Below are 18,698 nucleotides of genomic sequence, written 5' to 3'. Positions count from 1 at the left end.
GCAACATACCATGAAAGCAGTTTCTGAGTTTCAAGGAGCCTACTGCCAGCAGTCCAACCTCTTGTGCTCCACAGTTTGAATACAGCAAGGTGATTTTAAAAGGTCTTTCTATACGGCCAACCTGGGCCATCACGGATTTCCATTTCATCCTAGAATACAACAAAGAGCTATCAGATGTACACAGAGCATGCTGGAGTCCATGGAGTATCTAGCATATATTCTATGCTGTACCAAATACAAGCAATGGTATTCAGATGGGAAAGGATCAATAAACAAACAGGAGTTCATTTAAAACAATTGATACTCAGCGTAAGAAGCTCATATTTAGTTATCCTTGCCTCAAATTCTACTGTTGCAATTTGCATTTCCTCACAGAACAAATGTTGTAACTCCTAGACAGCAAAGGTTTCTCAACTGTAATGCCCTTGTGGCAGTTAAGAAAAAGATTGTGCCACATGCTCTAATTGTAAGGATAGTTGTTAGACATTGAAAGCTAGACAGAGACACCTAATAGGAACTTTGAAAGTACCTCACTCAAATCAGTTTGACAGGAGTCAGGGTACCCAGGTGTCAATAAAATAAATAAATAAATAAAATAAAACCACAAGATTCCTAACAAATTTTTTTAAACACACAAGGAAACAAACAAAACAAACAATAAAAAATAAAATAAAATAAAATAAAATAAAATAAAAAAACAATAAAACAACAAAGAAAACCACCCTGCCCTTCCACTTCATGGTAGCAGGAAAATAAAACACATTTAAAACACTTTTGTAAAGGGGTTGTAAAAGGATAGGAACAGAGGAATCCCTGCTGTGAGCTCTCTTCTGAAAAGAGTACCGGACAGACACATTTATCTATAACCCACATGTTGCTGATGTCGCTGCTGGCACCCTGGATGACTGTCACTAAGTCAGTGCCAGCAGGGTGAGGAGGCGGCACCAGTAGCTGGAAGGAGTTCCCCCCGCAGTGTCAAGATATGTTGCTAAGTATGTTGCTCTGCTCCTGATATTATTTTTTCATTTAGGAAATGCTTTCAGCTGCCATGAAATGATCATCTGCCCTCACTCCGCACCAGAAACAGATTAGAAAGCAACTTCTGGATGACAACAACCAGATGTCTTCTGGACACAATGTGAAAATTGCAGACCATCTAATTGACAACTTGCACAAAAAATTAAAGCAACTTGAATTGTTTTTCACCTTCTTCACTTTTGCTTGTAACTGCTTAGTCACATTACTCAGTCATTCCACCACAACCAGCTGTCCACCCTTCTTCTGGGGAGAATTCCTTACTCCCCCTTCTATGGCCACCACTTATGTTCCACTATCACTCTTGTACACACACACAAAAACCCACAGATACCCTAAACTCAACTGAAGTTGAGCTCCTCTTATCAAGGTGACCCTGGTTTTTCCTGTTTCCTGTCCCATCATATCATATTCGTTAGTTCAATATAATTTAATTCAGCTTCAGAAACTTCCAGTCCTGAACCACAACTGCATTATCTCTACTACCCAGCAAAGGAATGACTTTTTTTTTTTTTTTTCCATTTTGCATTCTTTAGGAATACTCAGCACTGAGACACAAAAATATATCCCCCCTGCCATGCTCTGGCACAACATCCAAGAGCATTCAGCACTGACCCAGAACCGTATCATTTCTGCTCCACGACAAAGCTTTGTTCATCACACCATTGCATCCACTTGGCCACAAAAATCAACGGGCCTTAAACAAACTGATTCAACAAGCCATTGAAGATAAGGTCACTTTCTAAATCTTTTGAATCTACTTCTTAAGCATACTAGCCCTTTTAAGCACTGAGGCATTGTTCTACTACTGCCACTAAGCTCCAGCTCCGCCGAGACACCACTGTAGCACCAACGTTATTGCACCCCTGAGTTCAGGAAACCTTAAACCACTACTTGTGTGAACTGGCAGCAGCTATGAGTCAGAGCCCTAAGGTTCCATGAAACATTCCAGTTCTACACTGAAAGATCTCTAGTACTGAAATTTTACTCTGTTTATACTACCTTTGGAAAAGTTTTAAAACATCCAGAGACTGCAAAAAAAATGACAAATAGCTTTCAATCACCCAGAATACTTAGGTCTTGTCATCATCAAGGAATCCCCCTCAGAGAAATCCTCCACCTCAAGATACAACTGCAGCAAGATTTCTAATACTATAAATAATCATACCCTCTTCGCTGGGTCCCAGTATCCAAACAGGGGCTAGTCAGAGCCAACTTAATTTTCTTAATGGAATCAGGAACAAAGCCCGTTGTAGATCCAGCAGAAGATGGATCATTGCAGCAGGGTTTCAGATAAGCCAAGCTTGGCAATATCTTTACTATTGATTTTATGTCAAGCCAGATCTCAACTAACAAGATAATATTACTCTTCTAAATACAGATATTAAAACTGCTCTATATGTATAGAAGGGTTGTCAGAGTCTGACATCACTTTGAGAAATTTGCATAGATAAAATGTTTGGAATTGCAAGCAACCTGATGCTTAAGGCAAATGGATTCAAGATTCACCCTGCAAACCTATAATTTCAATGTTTGATTTTCACTAGCCTCTGTGTCCTCTGCTAAACAAGTCTTTCCCCCTCCTTACCAATCTTTTCTATGCCATGACTTTCCATCTCCAACATAGGTAACTGACCATGCATTTTAAGACGACTTTAATATTAAGAACAACAATTTCTTCATTAAAAGTGACAAATTCAAAAAGGCTAATAAGAAAGCTGAAACCTTTTCTGAATGGGGGGCTTCACTACACAAGTTATTGCAGAAAGGTATTCCAACTGCTTCAAGGCTCAGCCAGTGAACATATAAATTAGAAGCTTTACTTTTTTTTTCCACATATAGCTCAAAAATCTTCACAAACATCCAGTTTGTGAAAAGAAAATAAAAAAAAATCCAGTCATTGTATGCAAAAACTGATAGATGAGAGAAGAGTACACATCTGCAACTCTTGCTCTTACCAACCACCTAGAGGGTCAAGATCTTTCTTACTTGGTCCAGTATATTTTTGGGTGCACTTTCAACATAAGCAGGAAGGGCAGTATATCATAGCCCCAGGCTAATGTTCAAAATCAGTCATATAGCAGCTGGGCAGTCTCTCCTTTTGTAGCTGTATTTTTTAATTTAAAAGGCTGTGCTTGTTGTCAGTATGTATTAGGCATTTTCTGAGGATGCTTACCAGACTATTCCCTTTCAAAGGCTTATGTTGTTGGACACCTAACTTATTAATCCCAAATGACCTTAGGTGTTTCTAGACATTCAGATCAGCTATATGGCAATGCTCCTATTGATGACAGCACAAGTTAAATAGCTTTTGTCAATGATAAAATCCAGATTAGGAGAATGGAAGTCTCAAAAATGGTAAGTTTCTACAAGTGTCTCAGAAGCTGGCAGGGCATCTCAGCACCACCACCCCACAAAGAAAGAGGTGGCAGTGGGGGAACACAGGACAAACTAAGTAATAATCCTTTTGTGTGGTTGGCTAACTGACAACCCACTTGTGCATGTGGTCTTGAACTTATTTTTTGGTCTACCAAGACCACAGTGGCCATTGCTTTATAATTCAGATTCAGAAAGAAAAGAGAACAAAATAAACCTGGCTTATTGATCTCACTCTACCATGAAAAGGGAAAATATTATCCCAACCCAAACGATTCTTTTTTATTTTCATTAAAGTTTGAGTATTTAGAGCTGAAAGAAAAAAGCTTCTTATTAAAACAATTTTGGCTGACAACACTGAAGTAATTGTGGTCAACTACAAAAACAAGGATGTGAAACCATTCAAAACAAAACCACACAGGACTCGGAAGAATTTTCAGCTGTAACTAGTTTTTAGGTTTGCATGGTAAAGAGGGAAAAAGTGGGATAAGCAAAGTAGTCAGAAAGACATTAACTGTGATCTGAACAGGCACCACAGCTATAACCATAGCAAAGTGAAGACAGCTTTGAGCCAAGTGCCAGATAAAGAAGGCTTGGACCTGCAAGCAAAAATACAGACTCCTGATGCTTGATCTTTATTGAGATCGTTAGAAACATAATTTTATACATATTTCTGTAAATATATAGAATTCCAAACACCTCACTTCCCCAGTAGATCTCCCTTAAACAGAGTAACTGAGAATATCCATGTGGTATATAATAAATAATATAAGCTTGTCCTACTTGTCCAAAGGACTTGGTACCTGAATTTTTCTTTTTTCTTTTACTACAGTACATTTGTGAAAAAAAATGAGCAGCAGGGTCAACACAACAGATTTATTGATAAAACCCAGCAATTAGTAAGGTGGACAGGAGAGTAAATTTTCCTCATGAGTGACATATCCCTTAAGCTTTTGAGAACTGTGTAGCTGATGAACCCTGAAGTAGGAAATACAACCAACATATTTCTGGAACCAGAAAGAGGACAGATCACTGAAGTGAGCTGGTGCAACTGGAATTCATAGTGAAGTGTATCTTGATATGGGAGTTGAGGTGACAGAAGGGACTGAAGCAGGATTTGCTGGAGTGCCTGATTGCCTGAAAAAGCGCCAACTACCCTTTTTTCTATTTCTACATTTCTACTCTGATTTCAAGGTAATCCCTCAGTAGTAATTAACAACTAAAATACATACTACACATAGGCATCTATCTCAAGGTCATTTCCTCACTGACCTCCTTGTTCTGCTCCAAATTGTGCAGCTGTGATTGTATAACACATAAAAGCTTGTAGAACTTCCAATTCCATCCTGAAAGTGGGAATGCTTCAGGATGGCCTCTGTTCTTAACAACCAATACTGTTAAAATCTTAATCACAGAAGGAATGTTCATCTCAGACTATCTGCCTAGTAAGAACCAGCCCAAACACTGTAGAAATAAATTTTGTTCTGCCTGCACACAGATTTTTCTGGAATTGTGTAGAGATTTTAAAGACCTGCCCCATAAAGAAGGGGTAAAAGAAGGATATTTATCCTAAAATAGTTCCTAATAGTTCTATTCTGTCTTTGTTCCTTCCCCTTCTTTCTATCTTTGTTTAAAACAGTACTCAGTCACCTTCCATCCTCTGAATTCTTGAAACTAAAGCCACTGGGTTTACCAGTGCTTCATTTCCACCCACTAGGAAAAAATAATACCAATGGTCATATTCTAGCAAAGCTAATTCCATTCTACTATGTCCAAATGCCATCATTTAGACAGATGATAATTTTATGCAAATTTGTTTTGTTGTGCCCAAATAAGCTCTTTAACAATGTCTATGATTCATTCCAGAGGCACTGCAACGACTGTGATCAAAGCCTGCTCTGGGCAGCTAGGTACATCAGAAGGGTTGTTTTATGAGTTAATATGGGAGAACTGTGGTTGCATTTGCTTAGGCAAGTACAGGCTTGTCAAATATTTAAAGCAGAAAGGACATTTATAGGTGAAAAAGGACGTTAGAAATTGATCCCAGAAAACGTAATAAATTCCTTGTGAAACTGGTAAAAAGAAGGGGAAGGAGTATCCAGGAAGGAAGTGAGCAATAGCTAAAAGTAGGAGCAAGAGAGGGATCTGAGAGAGAGTAAGTTTTTTTAGTCAAATTCTGCGTTCTTCAGCTGACCAGAAGTCTTGGCTGCAGATCTCCATGGCAGCCTGGGGAGTGCCAAAGAATTCAAAGAAAACAAGAACTGGGATCTATTGCTTAAATTCTCTATGGGAGTCAGTCAGGTGGTGGAAATAGAGAGCTCTGTTGTGTGCCTGACCCAGGTTCTTACAAGGCAGATTGCAGCAAAGGAAAAAACAAGCACATGGAAAATGGCAAAATCAGATGCCACGTGGACTTTTCTCCTTTTCCTGTTGTGATTCATTCCCTTTACCCATTTCTCCTCCTTACTGCATTCTGCTACATGCAGGAATGAAAAAAAAATAAAATTTGGGGTAGATCAAAGAGTAGAAAACACAGGACAAGATCCAGGGTCCCTGATTTTTATTTATTTATTTTTTTGTCTTCACCTCTTCTCACCTCTCTGGACTTTACAGATGAAGCAAAAGAGGATGCTCCTGAACTTAGCAGACAGAAGGACAGACATTACGAAAGAGACAGAAGTAGCCCTATCTCCAAAATGTGACCCTTTCACTCCCAAAGACAGGACCTCTTGAATACTTAGAGATATCAGTCATTTTGCCAAGGCAGCTGTTGGATTGAGTGCACTTTAAATCCATAAGCATCATGATGCTAGCATCCATCTTGCTAGCATGTGCGCAAGAGCCTACCACTCTCGACTCTTCTTATTGCAAGGGAGGAAGAATGACTTCTCACCAGGAGCGTTCTTTGCAAAGGCGACACACAAAACCTGGGTCTATTACAGACATCCTGTCAGGAAGCTGCACACTTCAGTCCTGACAATTCTTCTATTTTCTGCTCTAACAGAAGTAATGATCTCAAGAAGGAAGATGACATTGATAAATAGTGGCCTGGAGGGACTCCATTCTACCCTGCAATTCAAAGTCTAAACAGCTGCAAATTAATTGTCTTACCCGGTATCCTTCTCATGGCCAACTCTCAGAGAAATTATTATATTTCTGTTTGTGTCCACATATCTGATTTCAGCTGTGAACCTCTGGAGGAGAGGAACAGCATCCTGTGAATATATGGCCAGTTCCAGCAAGCAAGAGTCCACGCTCCCAGGCAGGATGGGGCTATGTAGGCTGAACTCACATCTATCTGGTAGCCTACTGGTGTTCAGGAGGAAAATGTCCCCTGTGAGGAAAAAAAAAAACAAAACAAAAGAAAAGAGACACACAGTGTGGATGGAAGAGCAATAATAATAAGCAAATGGATAATGAGTTTGAGGAAAGAAATCACAAGAAGGAAGCAGAGGAATATGCATAAAAAATAAAAAATAACAGAAAGAAGAAAAAGACAACTGAAGTAAAAATGAGGGAAATATATAAAGAAGTGACAGAAGGAATGAGAAGAGAAGAAACCAAACAAAGCAAAGTGAAGACATCCAACAAAACAAAAGCCAAAGACTTTGCAAGTCAGACAGCAATCATGAGGAACCAGTCCTGGCTTGTAAAGGATTGAGTTTCCTAAGAAAACTCCAGTCTCTAAGCAAAAGTAGCTTATGCTAAAACAGGGATACGCAAAGGGAGTATATAAAGGGCCTGGCTGCATACAGGGTACATGTGTGTACAACCCAAGCAGTACACATACAGGTGATAATCATGGTATTGCTCTTACTGACTGATTCTCTTGGGCACAGACAATGCACCTACGAGCTGCAAACCAGAACCAGCATATGGCAGTATTTTTAGTGATGTGTAAGCAAGGTTTCAGCCTGACAACTCCAATTGCTGCTGCCCACAGATATTACTGGTGCTGGGAGAAAGCAGGTGTCCAGTCAGGGGGGAACTGTAACTTTGCCTACCTTCAATATCTCCACGGGAGGAACTGTTTTCCAGAAGCAGCTGCTGCCTGTCCTGAGACACCAGGACACCAACCGAAGATAACACCCAGTCTGGTTTTCCAAAACTGTCTGTTGACGTCACCCATGAGCAGCTTGAGCCGATGATACAAGAGATTTCTGTTATGAGAAACAAAAGCTTTCATTGAGGCTTTTCCCATTTAAAAAGGCAGGGCTTATGTGGGGACATGAATGAGCAGATATACAGCATGTGAGGGCTCTCTGTCCCACGAAATGGAAGAACAGAAGGGAAGAAAGAAGTTTACCTTGTGCAGTAAAAACAGTTTCCGCACTGGGCAGGTGAAGCAACATGACTGAAAGAAAAACAACTCTGCAAATTCTTAGCAGGTGTAAATCAGCATCTTCCCACCAGTATCAACAGTGAATTTACCTTACTGGATGGTCTGCCCACATGTACATAAAATCCTGAATAGGAATAATAACTAGTGCAGCAGGGATACTGAAAATGTATGGATTTAGCATTTTGGCAGAGAGAAGCAAAGGAAACTCTAGGGTCTCAACCAAAATAGCTGAGCAATGAAAGCTTTATTCCCCCCCCATTTTTTTCCCCGAGCAGTTTTTTTCCTCCAGCAGGATAGATGCCCTCCTAACAAACTCCAGAGCCCATTTGCAGCACTGAGAACACTAGATCATCCTAGCCAGAATTTTTCATAATCAGCATATTATAAACCAGACAAGTAATTCACTGTTCTCTCATCAATCTAATATAAGCTCCCCGAAGGGATGTTAGCTGCACAAAGCTCTCCCATACAGAATGGAGCTGAATAGATATAGTAAGCTGATATTAACCTGCATTATATTTATTTTCAGTACTAATAATAATGTCACAGTAATAATTTGAAGACCCCCAGGCCATATGAAAAACAGTAAGAGTGTAAACATTCATATTTGGGATGCTGACATTCAGAGAGTATTCAGACCTTGCACACAAGAATGACACATCCTTATCCCTTCGGTAGCCCTACTCCAGGGAAGAAAAAAAGACAAGTATTAAGAACAGAATTAAGGTCAGGAATATAACAAGAACTGGTTGTTGCACAGGCAACACAAGGGGGGAGGAAATACAAAAAAAAGGCACCTCCAGAAGATTAATTGGTTTTACTCTAACTAAACTTTCAGGGGAAAAAAAAAGTGAAATGGAAGCTGCCACAGGGGAAAAGGCACCTTTCGATTGCAACAGACAAAGTAGACAAGTTTTCCTGATTTTTAAAGTTAACTATAACTATGCTTTTATGCACACCACCCAGTGTGCATAAAAGAAACATGGGTGTTATGGTTGCATATCACTGGGGCTTGGAACAGGCTGTGATCTCCCACCTGAACACACACATCCTCTTCCAGTTCCTCTGCATGGTCCCCAGCCCTGTCTCACCAGCGCACTGCTGGAGGTTATTGCCTTTCTCAACCTATCAGCTGGGACAAACACCTGAAGTGCTTCTCGGCCCACCTCACCAAATCCATACAATTTAGCAAAGGTCTACTGCGTGGTTCAGCCCATCATTTTTAAATGCAAACCACAAGAAGCTGAAGTAGCAAATTGTGCCTGTGCACATGTGTGTGCAGCGTTTACTTCCACCAGGGCACAGGAAGGAGGACACCAGCCACTCTCCTGGCTTTGGTGGATCCAGAGGAAGATGTCTGTGCACACTCTCAGGCTATGGTTTGATGATCCATTAAAATACCTTTAGGGATCTCAGTAGCAGGTCAGAAACTCCATGCTTGTTTGAGACAAAGAGAGACCTGCTATATTGTTTAAATTTATTAAAGTTTGACAGGTTAGCTCAGTACCCACAGAGTTCTGGCAGTAGTAGTAATATTTTTTATCAGTTAAAATCTGATTGGTCATAAAACTCAGAAAACAATTTTGTTCTCTTGCAGTGTCATGCTGTTGAGAGACACGTAGGAGTCTGGGAAAGAAAAAATTTTATGCATATATTTAACAGAGGATTATTGAAACTAATATTTATGACAAAGTAATCTTAACAATACCCCCACTTGCAGCAGGAAGGACTGTACCAATGCAGACTTAATCCTTAGAATGTGCCTCATGTAACAAAGCAGTATACAGCTGTCGTGGTTTAACCCGGCCGGCAGCTAAACACCACGCAGCCGTTCGCTCACCCTCCCCCCTCCCTCTCTGGGATGGGGGAGAGAAATGGAAAATGAAGCCTGTGAGTTGAGATAAAGACAGTTTAATAAGACAGGAAAATAATAATAATAATAATAATAATAATAATAACAACAACAATAATAATAATAATAACAATAATAATAATACAATGATGATAATAGTACTACTACTAATAATATGTACAAACAAGTGATGCACAATGCAATTGCTCACCACCCGCTGACCGATGCCCAGCCTAACCCCGAGCAGTCCGGCCCCCTCCCCCGGCTAGCCACCCCTATATATTGTTTAGCATGACGTCAGATGGTATGGAATACCCCTTTGGCTAGTTTGGGTCACCTGTCCCGGGTCTGTCCCCTCCCAGCTCTTACTGCACCCCCAGCCTGCCTGTTGGCAGGACAGAGCGAAAGGCTGAGGTGTCCTTGGCTTGGTATAAGCACTGCTCTGCAACAATTAAAACATCGGGGTGTTATCAGCACTCTTCTCATCCTAAGCCAAAACACAGCATTCCACCAGCTACCAGGAAGAAAATTAATTCTGTTCTAACTGAAACCAGGACAACAGCTCAAGTAAGTAAACACAACATTCTGCTTCAAAAGCAACTCATTCCCATACTCACTGGACTGTATAATGCCTCTGCCACAACCTATGGCCTGAGAGGATCTGAATGCCCATAAGAAGAGTTTGAAGTAAATCAGGAAAGTTGTTGTTATCTGGTGAAAATGGCCTCTGAATTTTTGGCAATAGACTGCGTGCGCTGCTTTGCAATGGAAAGATCTATCACCGAGAAGCTAATGTTTAGCATAAATCATAGTGCAAAAGAACTGGGTACATTCACATGACCGCAGCGTAAAAGAACACCAGAAGCTGCAACCTCTAATGCTACCGTGCATCACCTTTCAGATGTCTCATATCCACCTTTGCTTAGCACCTGTGAAAGTGGGGAACTTCAAACGCAGGACCCCAGAAAAGCAAACTGTGACAGAAATGAGAAGGAAAAATATAAGACAGAAATGTATCTATATTACTACAATCAGCAAAGAAGATATTTTCAGGTAGTACAAGTGTGATTTGAAAAAGCTTAAATTGAAGAAATCTCATGAACAATCATAGGGAATGTCAGGAAGGTGGTTCACATTTTAAAAAATTAAATACCATCTAGACCATTGGGGACCTGGTAAGAACAAGCTGTCCTTGAGCCAGCAATGCACCCTTGTGACTCAAGAAGGCCAACAAACAGCCTTCTGGGCTGCATAAGGAAGAGCATTGCCAGCAGCTCAAGGGAGGTGACCCTTCCTCTGAACTCAGCACCGATGAGGCCACATCTGAAGTGCTTTGCCCAGCTCTAGGCTACCCTGCACAAGAAAGATACAAATTTGCTTGAACAAGTCCAGCATAGGCCCACAAAGATGATCAAGGGACTGAAGTATATGTGAGGAGAGGTTGACTGAGCTGGAGTTGTTCAGCCTGGAGAAGAGAAGGCTCAGGGGGACTTTATCAATGTGCCTAAACACCTGATGGAAGTGAACGAAGAGGAAGCCAGACACTTCTCAGTACTGCCCAATGACAGGACAAACGAATATAAGCACAAATTAAAAATCAGGAAACTCAGTTGGAACACAAGAAAACATAGTTGTGCAGTTTCCATCTGCAGACATACTCAGAACACAACTGGAGGTGGTCTTGGGCAACCTGCTGAAGGTGACCCTGCTTGAGCAGGCAGGTTAGACTAGATGATCTGAAGATGTCCCTTCCAACTGAAATGATTCTGTGATTATTTCCCTAAATGGAAAGGTGTCACTTCAATTCACACATTTCCAGACCACAGATGGCAACTGGCTCCTTTCCCTTGGGTGTTTATGAAGTATGACATTTGCTCAATTTATCCCAACAACACAGTAAGATCAAATTCATCACACATGCATTTTGTCCAGCTCAATAGACTTTTAAAATTCATAGAAAAAGGAAATTCTAGTTGAAAAAAAAAAAAACACTTCATTCTGTATCAGTAAAGCTACTTTGGTCTACAGTTGCTAGACATCAGCTCCACTAATTAGAATTGTTTAAAGAACTCCCAAACCCAAATGTGGTGGATTTCACTGTGCTGATAGAGAAGATTTTTCTTTTTATTATTATTATATATATGTATTTTTTTAATAAGGAAGCGAGGGATTCCCTTAAGGTTACACTGGACTTTGAGTTATTGTCCCATTTCCAGTAAGAAGCCCAGTGGCACATCTTTCTGGTGAAGGGTCCTTGTGACTGCCAGCATCTTGCACTTTCAGAAGTAGAAACAAGGAGGGTGTAAGGAACAGGATTTGTGGTACCTGATTTAGAAGGCTGATGCAATGACACCATGCTATTTCTTATCAGGGACAGCTTCTGAGATGGATTTGGTGAAGAAGAGCTTTCTTCATGTGATCCAGCACAGAAGACAACAACTATAACAAAACAAAAACAACAAGGGAAAGTTGTATGTTTTTACACAAAACTGTGCTCTCATACCTTTAAACCTAAACATGTATTTAACAGATCTTATTTACCTTAATGTAATGGGGCTCTGTTAAATATACATCATCTGTATTTAATCTTTATTACTCTTTATCCACCCTTGTTTTTATCAGTATATAACCCCTAAAGAGACACTATTCCAGCAGCACCCATGTTGTAACAACAGTACATCTTAATGGCAGGCACACAGTTACTTGCCAATGACTATACCTTTTTTTTCTGAAAACACATGCACAGGAGAAATACAGAACTTTGGAGCTATCTGCACTCAGAGAGAGGAGATGTTCTAACTTATTACTTCTTCCGCTTTCATGGAGAAATATCCCTTGGAGTTCACAGTCCAAGACTTATTGCTCTAATGCAATGGAAGAAGAATTCAACATGCTATCTACAGAATATGTGACACGGATTTAGCAGCAGTCTTCTGGCAGGACCTGCGTAAGTGCTCTCATCTTCAGCACACAAGAGCAATGCCACATTTGAAACTAACATTGATGAAACCTTTGAATCACTCATACTTTCAGAAAACAGATTTCTTCCTTACTGCCACACATGAAGACTGTAATTTTCAAAGTAATCAGGTAACTTCCTGGTATCTGGTATCTAGTAATATGTAGTCTCTTCAACACCCTTTAATTCACCTGCACTGCTCTATCTCAAGGATAACCCTCTGTCACATGCCTAAAAAGCACTGATAACTGTGACATTGGACTATATTTATGACACCAATACATATGTATTTGTGCATCTTTATTCAGATCAAATCATGGAGTCATATTATAAAGTCTGATTTTTTTCTGGAAAAATGACCAAAATTTCATATAAAAGGCCGTATAATTTTTTTTTTTTTGCTTAATTCTTGCTATGATATAATGGGAATATTAAACCCAGCATGCTAAGATTAGCTAGTTTTAAACTGAGATGTTCTTCTGAATCACATTTATGTTGTTCAAGGAAAAACAGATCTACCAAAATTATTATTCACTGCAGTACTTCCAACAATTAAATATTCAGTACCTTCTGACTTCTCTTTGGAATAATTCATACCACAATGGCATGTTTTTTTATTTGAACCCGTTCATGTGAAAATGCATACATACCTATCTAAATGTGTAGTAATCTTTATTTAAAATTCTTCCCAGTCTTTTCGTTTCCAGGAATCATAAGCAGGTTGTCCAAAATAAAAATATTTGTTTTCAAAAGGTGTTCAAAGTCAAGGAAATGCAAAATGAGTTGCCTTCAAACCTCAGCCATGTGTGGATTATGAATTCAGCAATATAAAAATGTGAAATCATGTCAGAGGAGACAGGAATCCTACTCACAGGAATTACAGTTGAGGCAAGGATGTATATCATACCACTGACTATAGCTAAGCTATTCTAAACAGGAATAGTTTGTACAGTAGTATTATGAAAACGTACAGAAGGATCTGGAAAAAGAAAAAAATCTTGAACATTTGTTCAATTTTCTCAAACTTATCACTGCTTTTAGTTTTTCAGGAATATCTGGTCTGATTTTAAACGGCTACACAACTATTTTCATTGTCATAGATATGACAACATGCATCACATGGTGAATAAACTACTACGAAATGTTTCATATCGTGACAATACTATGTTGTTGTTCCATCTTTTCTTATAGTACTAAAGAACAGCCATCAGTCTCCACATGCTACCAAGGATAACTTTAAAGCAGAAAAGCTATCAAACTGCAGCAGACATCTGCTGTACCTGATGATAGACCTGTGGTCTCCACAGACCAACTGTCCAACACTATGATTATTCCTGCCTTTATGTTCAAAATATGTAGGGACATTAACATTTGAAAAAACAATTCCGTACTGTATATAAAGCACTGAAACTGGTTTGTTAGGAAAGGTTCAATAATGGGAAGAAATTTACTAAACGAATGTGAATTCTTACTTGGTGTGTATCTGGCCAAAGTCTGTGAAGGCTTGCTTTATGAAAAGCAATCGTGGAATCTCTTCATAAAGCCATTAAAAAACACCCATGCTATGCCAAAAATCAATCACATATTACAAGCAAATCTATTCCACCAAATGAAAAGAAATTTTGCTGTGGAAAGAGAACAAGACCTTTTAACAACTTGAGTCTCCTCCTCCCAAATTATGTTGTGTCTTTGGAGATGTGGTTTAGTTTTGTACCTTTAGAGCTTTGTTTAAGCACTGTTGTAGCTTCAGCATTTGCTTCCCTCAGGGTTTTCTGTAAAGTCTGTTCCACCACTTACATTCCAAGCTGCTCATGTATTTGGAAATAACCTGAACATCATGGGACTCACAAAACATAGTAAAGTCATGGCAGATGTTTTGCTAGAGACAGTCCTCATAATAAAACTTAACCAAAACATTTGACTTGCACCACTCCCTCTCAATCACATAAACACCTTTGAGTTTTTCCTCTTCTTTCTCATCAGCAATCAGGCGTTCCAGTGGCAGACTACTAGGAACATAGGCCTAAGCTACTTGAAACATGAATTTACTGCTTTAGCATGAAAAATAAATAAATAAATTCAATTAACATTGGTAATAGCTAGGACACAAAAGGTACAAAATGGTTTTGTACAGTTGAGGTAAGTGTCTATCAAGTTTGCTGGTCTGGTATTAGGATATGCTAAAACTTGAGTACTGCTTTGTCACAGAGCAATAAACCAAGTTTATTAAATACATTACTCACGATGCAGACTCTCAGAAATATCCTGTTAGAGGCTGGCAAAATCCAAAAGGGTTCATTCAAATACCTGGTAACAATCCTATTCACCAACTCTGGGATAATGCCACTTACTGCACTGGGCATATGAGAGCAAGGTAAGGCAGTCATTACAGCTGAGTTCACAGAGAGACAAATATGCATGGACAGAAGACCCTAGACCCAGTGACAGGCAAAGAATTCTTTCATATTCACCCACAGGAATGCGTATCCATACATTTATTTTCTCACAGCAAAGGATTTCTTGCCAATAATGAGCTGAAGAGGGCTCACAGCATGATGAATACATGCATGAGATCTGGATAGTAGTTTTGTAACATTCCAGCCTAAATCCTTACTTTACATATCAATCACTTTCATGCTCATTCAGCCTCTCTGATTGAACTGAAGATCTAGCACATACAGTCACTTACAGAAACTTTTCTTCACTCTTCTTTGAAACTAGGAGCTCCAGAGGTACTTTCAATAACCTCACATCATATCCTCTCAGAGATGCTTGTATGCAATTTATATATGACATGAATGCCACCATTAAATAAATAAAAAAGACCATCCTGTACTAACTGCTTGATTTCTCTGTCTTCATCAGCAGAAAGCAATGACTTAAGTGAAAAGAAATAAAAGACGGAGAGGAAATCTGTGGTTACAGGTTAAGTCTACCATTAAGTAACATTGAAGTATCAAGAAGAACCAGTAAATATAATGATATTCAACTGTCACAGCAAAAATATGGGATCTTTTAACAGCACGGCACAAATCCATTGCTTTTTTCTATAATAGAACACAGTAAGACCAGAAGCCTCCAGCACTCAGAATGTAATTCCATTTCTTTCACTACCTCACTGAAAAAGCATTCAGACACCTGCAGGGCTGAAATTTTTCCTGAATCCTATGCTGCTTTGCAGAAGAAAAGAAAATTACAGAAAATACTTATAGAACTCATGATGGGAAACCAATTCCAGATCACCCAAGCCGTCTTCTTGCCAAAACAGGAACTTCCTTTAGAGCATTTTCTAGCATTTTGTTCTTTGCAATATCAAAATAGCAACTCAATATTTCTCACTGATTCTTTTAGAAGACAGACTAACGTACAGACTAATAGATCTGACTGTCAGGAACTCAGACTAGACAAAAAGAAGACTCTTAGTCTACAACCTATCCCAGTATTTTTCAATTACTCCCAAACCTTCCACTTTCAATTCAATAAATAATCTCCCTCCTTCATGAGTATTTACAGCTTTAAGTTGTTAACCTTTCACCTTAAAAATGTCACTGGGATCTCTGGCTGCCTGCTGTTAAACTTTCATATTGTTCGCTCATTAGTTGGTCCCCATGTCACTCGCTTACTGCATTGCTCTTTTTGTACTCTGTCCAGATACATTGCTGGTACTGATCAAAAAGGGGAGCAATGTGACAAAATACAGTTTCACCAAAGCTTATCGCATGAGGCAACACCTTAGGATCTTAGAGCCCTCTTCAGATTTTAAGGATTCTTGCTCAAAGGCAGGTATCAGTGCACACTCATGCCATGCAAAGTAGAATGACCATTCTGCTCCCTCCTGAGATCTCCCTGCCCTGTGCTACAATCACATCAGTCATTTTGGCCCAAATCCTTTCTCTTAATTGATCATCAACCATGGCATTAAGTGTTTCCCTGGCATATTTTCTTCTAGAAAAGGCATTCTCACCCCCTCTGTCTTCATTCTTTCCCTTTCAGATAGATGTTTTTACTGTGCTGGGGAGCTAAGGACTCTGCCTTATCACTTCATATCTTAATTTTTATGTTATCAGCAGATTATCAATACAGTTTTCACATTGCCTTCTGACTCACTGCTAGAAGTGTTAATTAGCACACAGCCCAGAATTGACCCTTATAAGCAGAGTTAATTGGCAATTATTCCTATTTGTACTTTCATTTTAAACCTACGTATGACATACTGATTTGTACCAGCCCAGGTATGCACAGAGGTACTATCAAGTGTTACCAATTTAAGTATTTGATTGAATTTGGAACATCCTATATCCACATTGTGACTTTTGTCAAACTTGTAAACTTATTAAAAAATGACACTGCAACAAGAAGTCTTATCTTTGATTGACAAGCAATTATAAACCTTTTTTCAGTTCTTTGATCCTGTATCAAGTGTTCTGATATTTTTACTTAGACTGATGTTAAAGCAGCAATCTTCATACTATCAAGTCTTATTCACACTAGTAGAGTATATGTAATTAAATACAGCCATCCAGCATATTTCATTTACCCTTTTTAAATACTAATGCGACATTAACTTTCTTCCAGTTCTCTGGAATTACTTCAATATCTCAACACTTACTGAAAAATTCAACACTGATTGCTTTTAAAAATCTTTAGTTAATTCTTTCAAAATCTTGAACACAAGCTGTCTTGACCAGTTGTTTCACAAACTGAACATTTTAACAACTGCTTTTCCACAAATCTGTGTTGTTATGGAAACACCTGCATCATTGCTATGGGATGATGAAACATCATTTGCTGTTTTTTTTCCTAGACATTAAATATTTGTGGAACTCTTTTTGTCTCTGCTATTGACAATCCTACCTCACACATCTATGACCGATTAATATAATTGCTAAGATGTTTATTCTATGAATGCAGTTGAAAAACTTCATTAAACTTCTTAATTCTGCTGCTGGTTCCTTCTAATGCTAAACTTTCTACTTTCCAACTTCCTTTTACTGCAAAAAATATAGCAATATAGTTTTGCTTTTGTTATTTTGTTTGTTTGTTTGTTTGTTTTTGTTTGTTTTGTTTTGTTTTGTTTTTTTTTTTTTGTTTTTTGTTTTTTTTTCCTCCTCAATTTTATACCACCTTTATACCCCCTTCCTCTGCGTATTTGCAGCTTTCTAGCTGTTTACACATACAACCCAATTCTTACCTATATTTTTCTGCCTACTGTCTTTCTTTCAACTGAGTTAGCATGGCATTGCTTTAAACTTCGGAAGATTTGCATCTTCTGGAAGTATCCAGATACAGCAGCTCAGAAGTTATTTAGGCAACAAAGAGCATTTATTTGAATACCGGGGTCCAACTACATTTCAGACCTCTTCAGATTTTATTCTGTTTGCAAAGAAGTGTGTATTCAAGTCACAATCACTTTCAATTGCATAACACCTGGTTTTAATTCTTAGCTCAGTTCTTTATTTACTGAGGTCTAACATGATATCCTAATATGTGATATGAGGATTCCCATTCAGATACCACAGTCTATTCAACAGCCACAAAGATGTTCTCTTACGGTGACAGAATGCAACCTCCAAAATGCCGTTTGTATTGAAGGCTTCACCCACCCACCCACAAACAAGAATTTTTTCCTCTCCCTACACATAGTAGATTAGTTGTTATTTTAACCAGGACTCTAGTTGGCAGTCTATAGCAGTCATTAGCATTTTTTTAATACTCAAATGTTGATTAGCATCAACATTTGTTTTGAGTATTAATCAATCCTTTGGCCTTCTAAGTCATTTGGTTGAATGGCTGGGGAAAGAGGAAATGACATTTTTGCCGTGTAATGCTGTTCTCAATCTATTTCTGTCCTTTGATTTCAACCACAGGAATCTTCCTTCCTAGTCTGAGGAATTTCAGCTTATCAGCATTTAGATTTAGAAATAAATAACCCCATTCCATTTCCACTTGGCTATTAGCCAGCTTCATCACAATGGCAGCAGGCAATTAAAGAACTCCTCTTTCAGTCCTTGGTGTCTTGATTAATTTTATTCTTGACACTTTGACTCTCTTCTAAAAAAATGACATTTATTCTTTTTTTTTTTTTTTTAATTTTTCTCTCTCTCTCTTTTTTTTTTTTTTTTTTTTTTTTTTTT

General features: G+C 38.7%; 1 protein-coding gene across 7 annotated transcripts in view; it reads right to left on the bottom strand.

Annotated features, from left to right (window-relative positions):
* LTK (leukocyte receptor tyrosine kinase) overlaps positions 1 to 18,698 on the bottom strand; it is a 155,661-nt gene that overhangs the window by 43,478 nt on the left and 93,485 nt on the right. For 5 of the 7 annotated variants that reach the window (XR_014693936.1, XR_014693937.1, XM_084522220.1 and 2 more), the window contains 4 exons: positions 11,931 to 12,044; positions 7,416 to 7,571; positions 6,523 to 6,745; positions 10 to 149 (listed from right to left, as the gene is read on the bottom strand). Coding sequence is in view for 5 of the 7 variants with exons in the window: in XM_084522220.1 (XP_084378346.1) it covers positions 10 to 149; positions 6,523 to 6,745; positions 7,416 to 7,571; positions 11,931 to 12,044 (633 nt within the window). In the remaining 2 variants the exon portion in view is untranslated. Of the gene's footprint in view, positions 1 to 9; positions 150 to 6,522; positions 6,746 to 7,415; positions 7,572 to 7,717; positions 7,766 to 9,816; positions 9,858 to 11,930; positions 12,045 to 18,698 lie in introns of those variants that run through there. The other 2 variants (XM_084522224.1, XM_084522223.1) reach the window with 2 other exon arrangements.

Source organism: Aythya ferina (assembly GCF_964211825.1).
Source record: "Aythya ferina genome assembly, chromosome: 5".
Taxonomy (NCBI): Eukaryota; Metazoa; Chordata; class Aves; order Anseriformes; family Anatidae; genus Aythya; species Aythya ferina.
The sequence above is the reverse complement of the archived record's forward strand: the minus strand, read 5'-3'. Positions and strand labels throughout refer to the sequence as shown.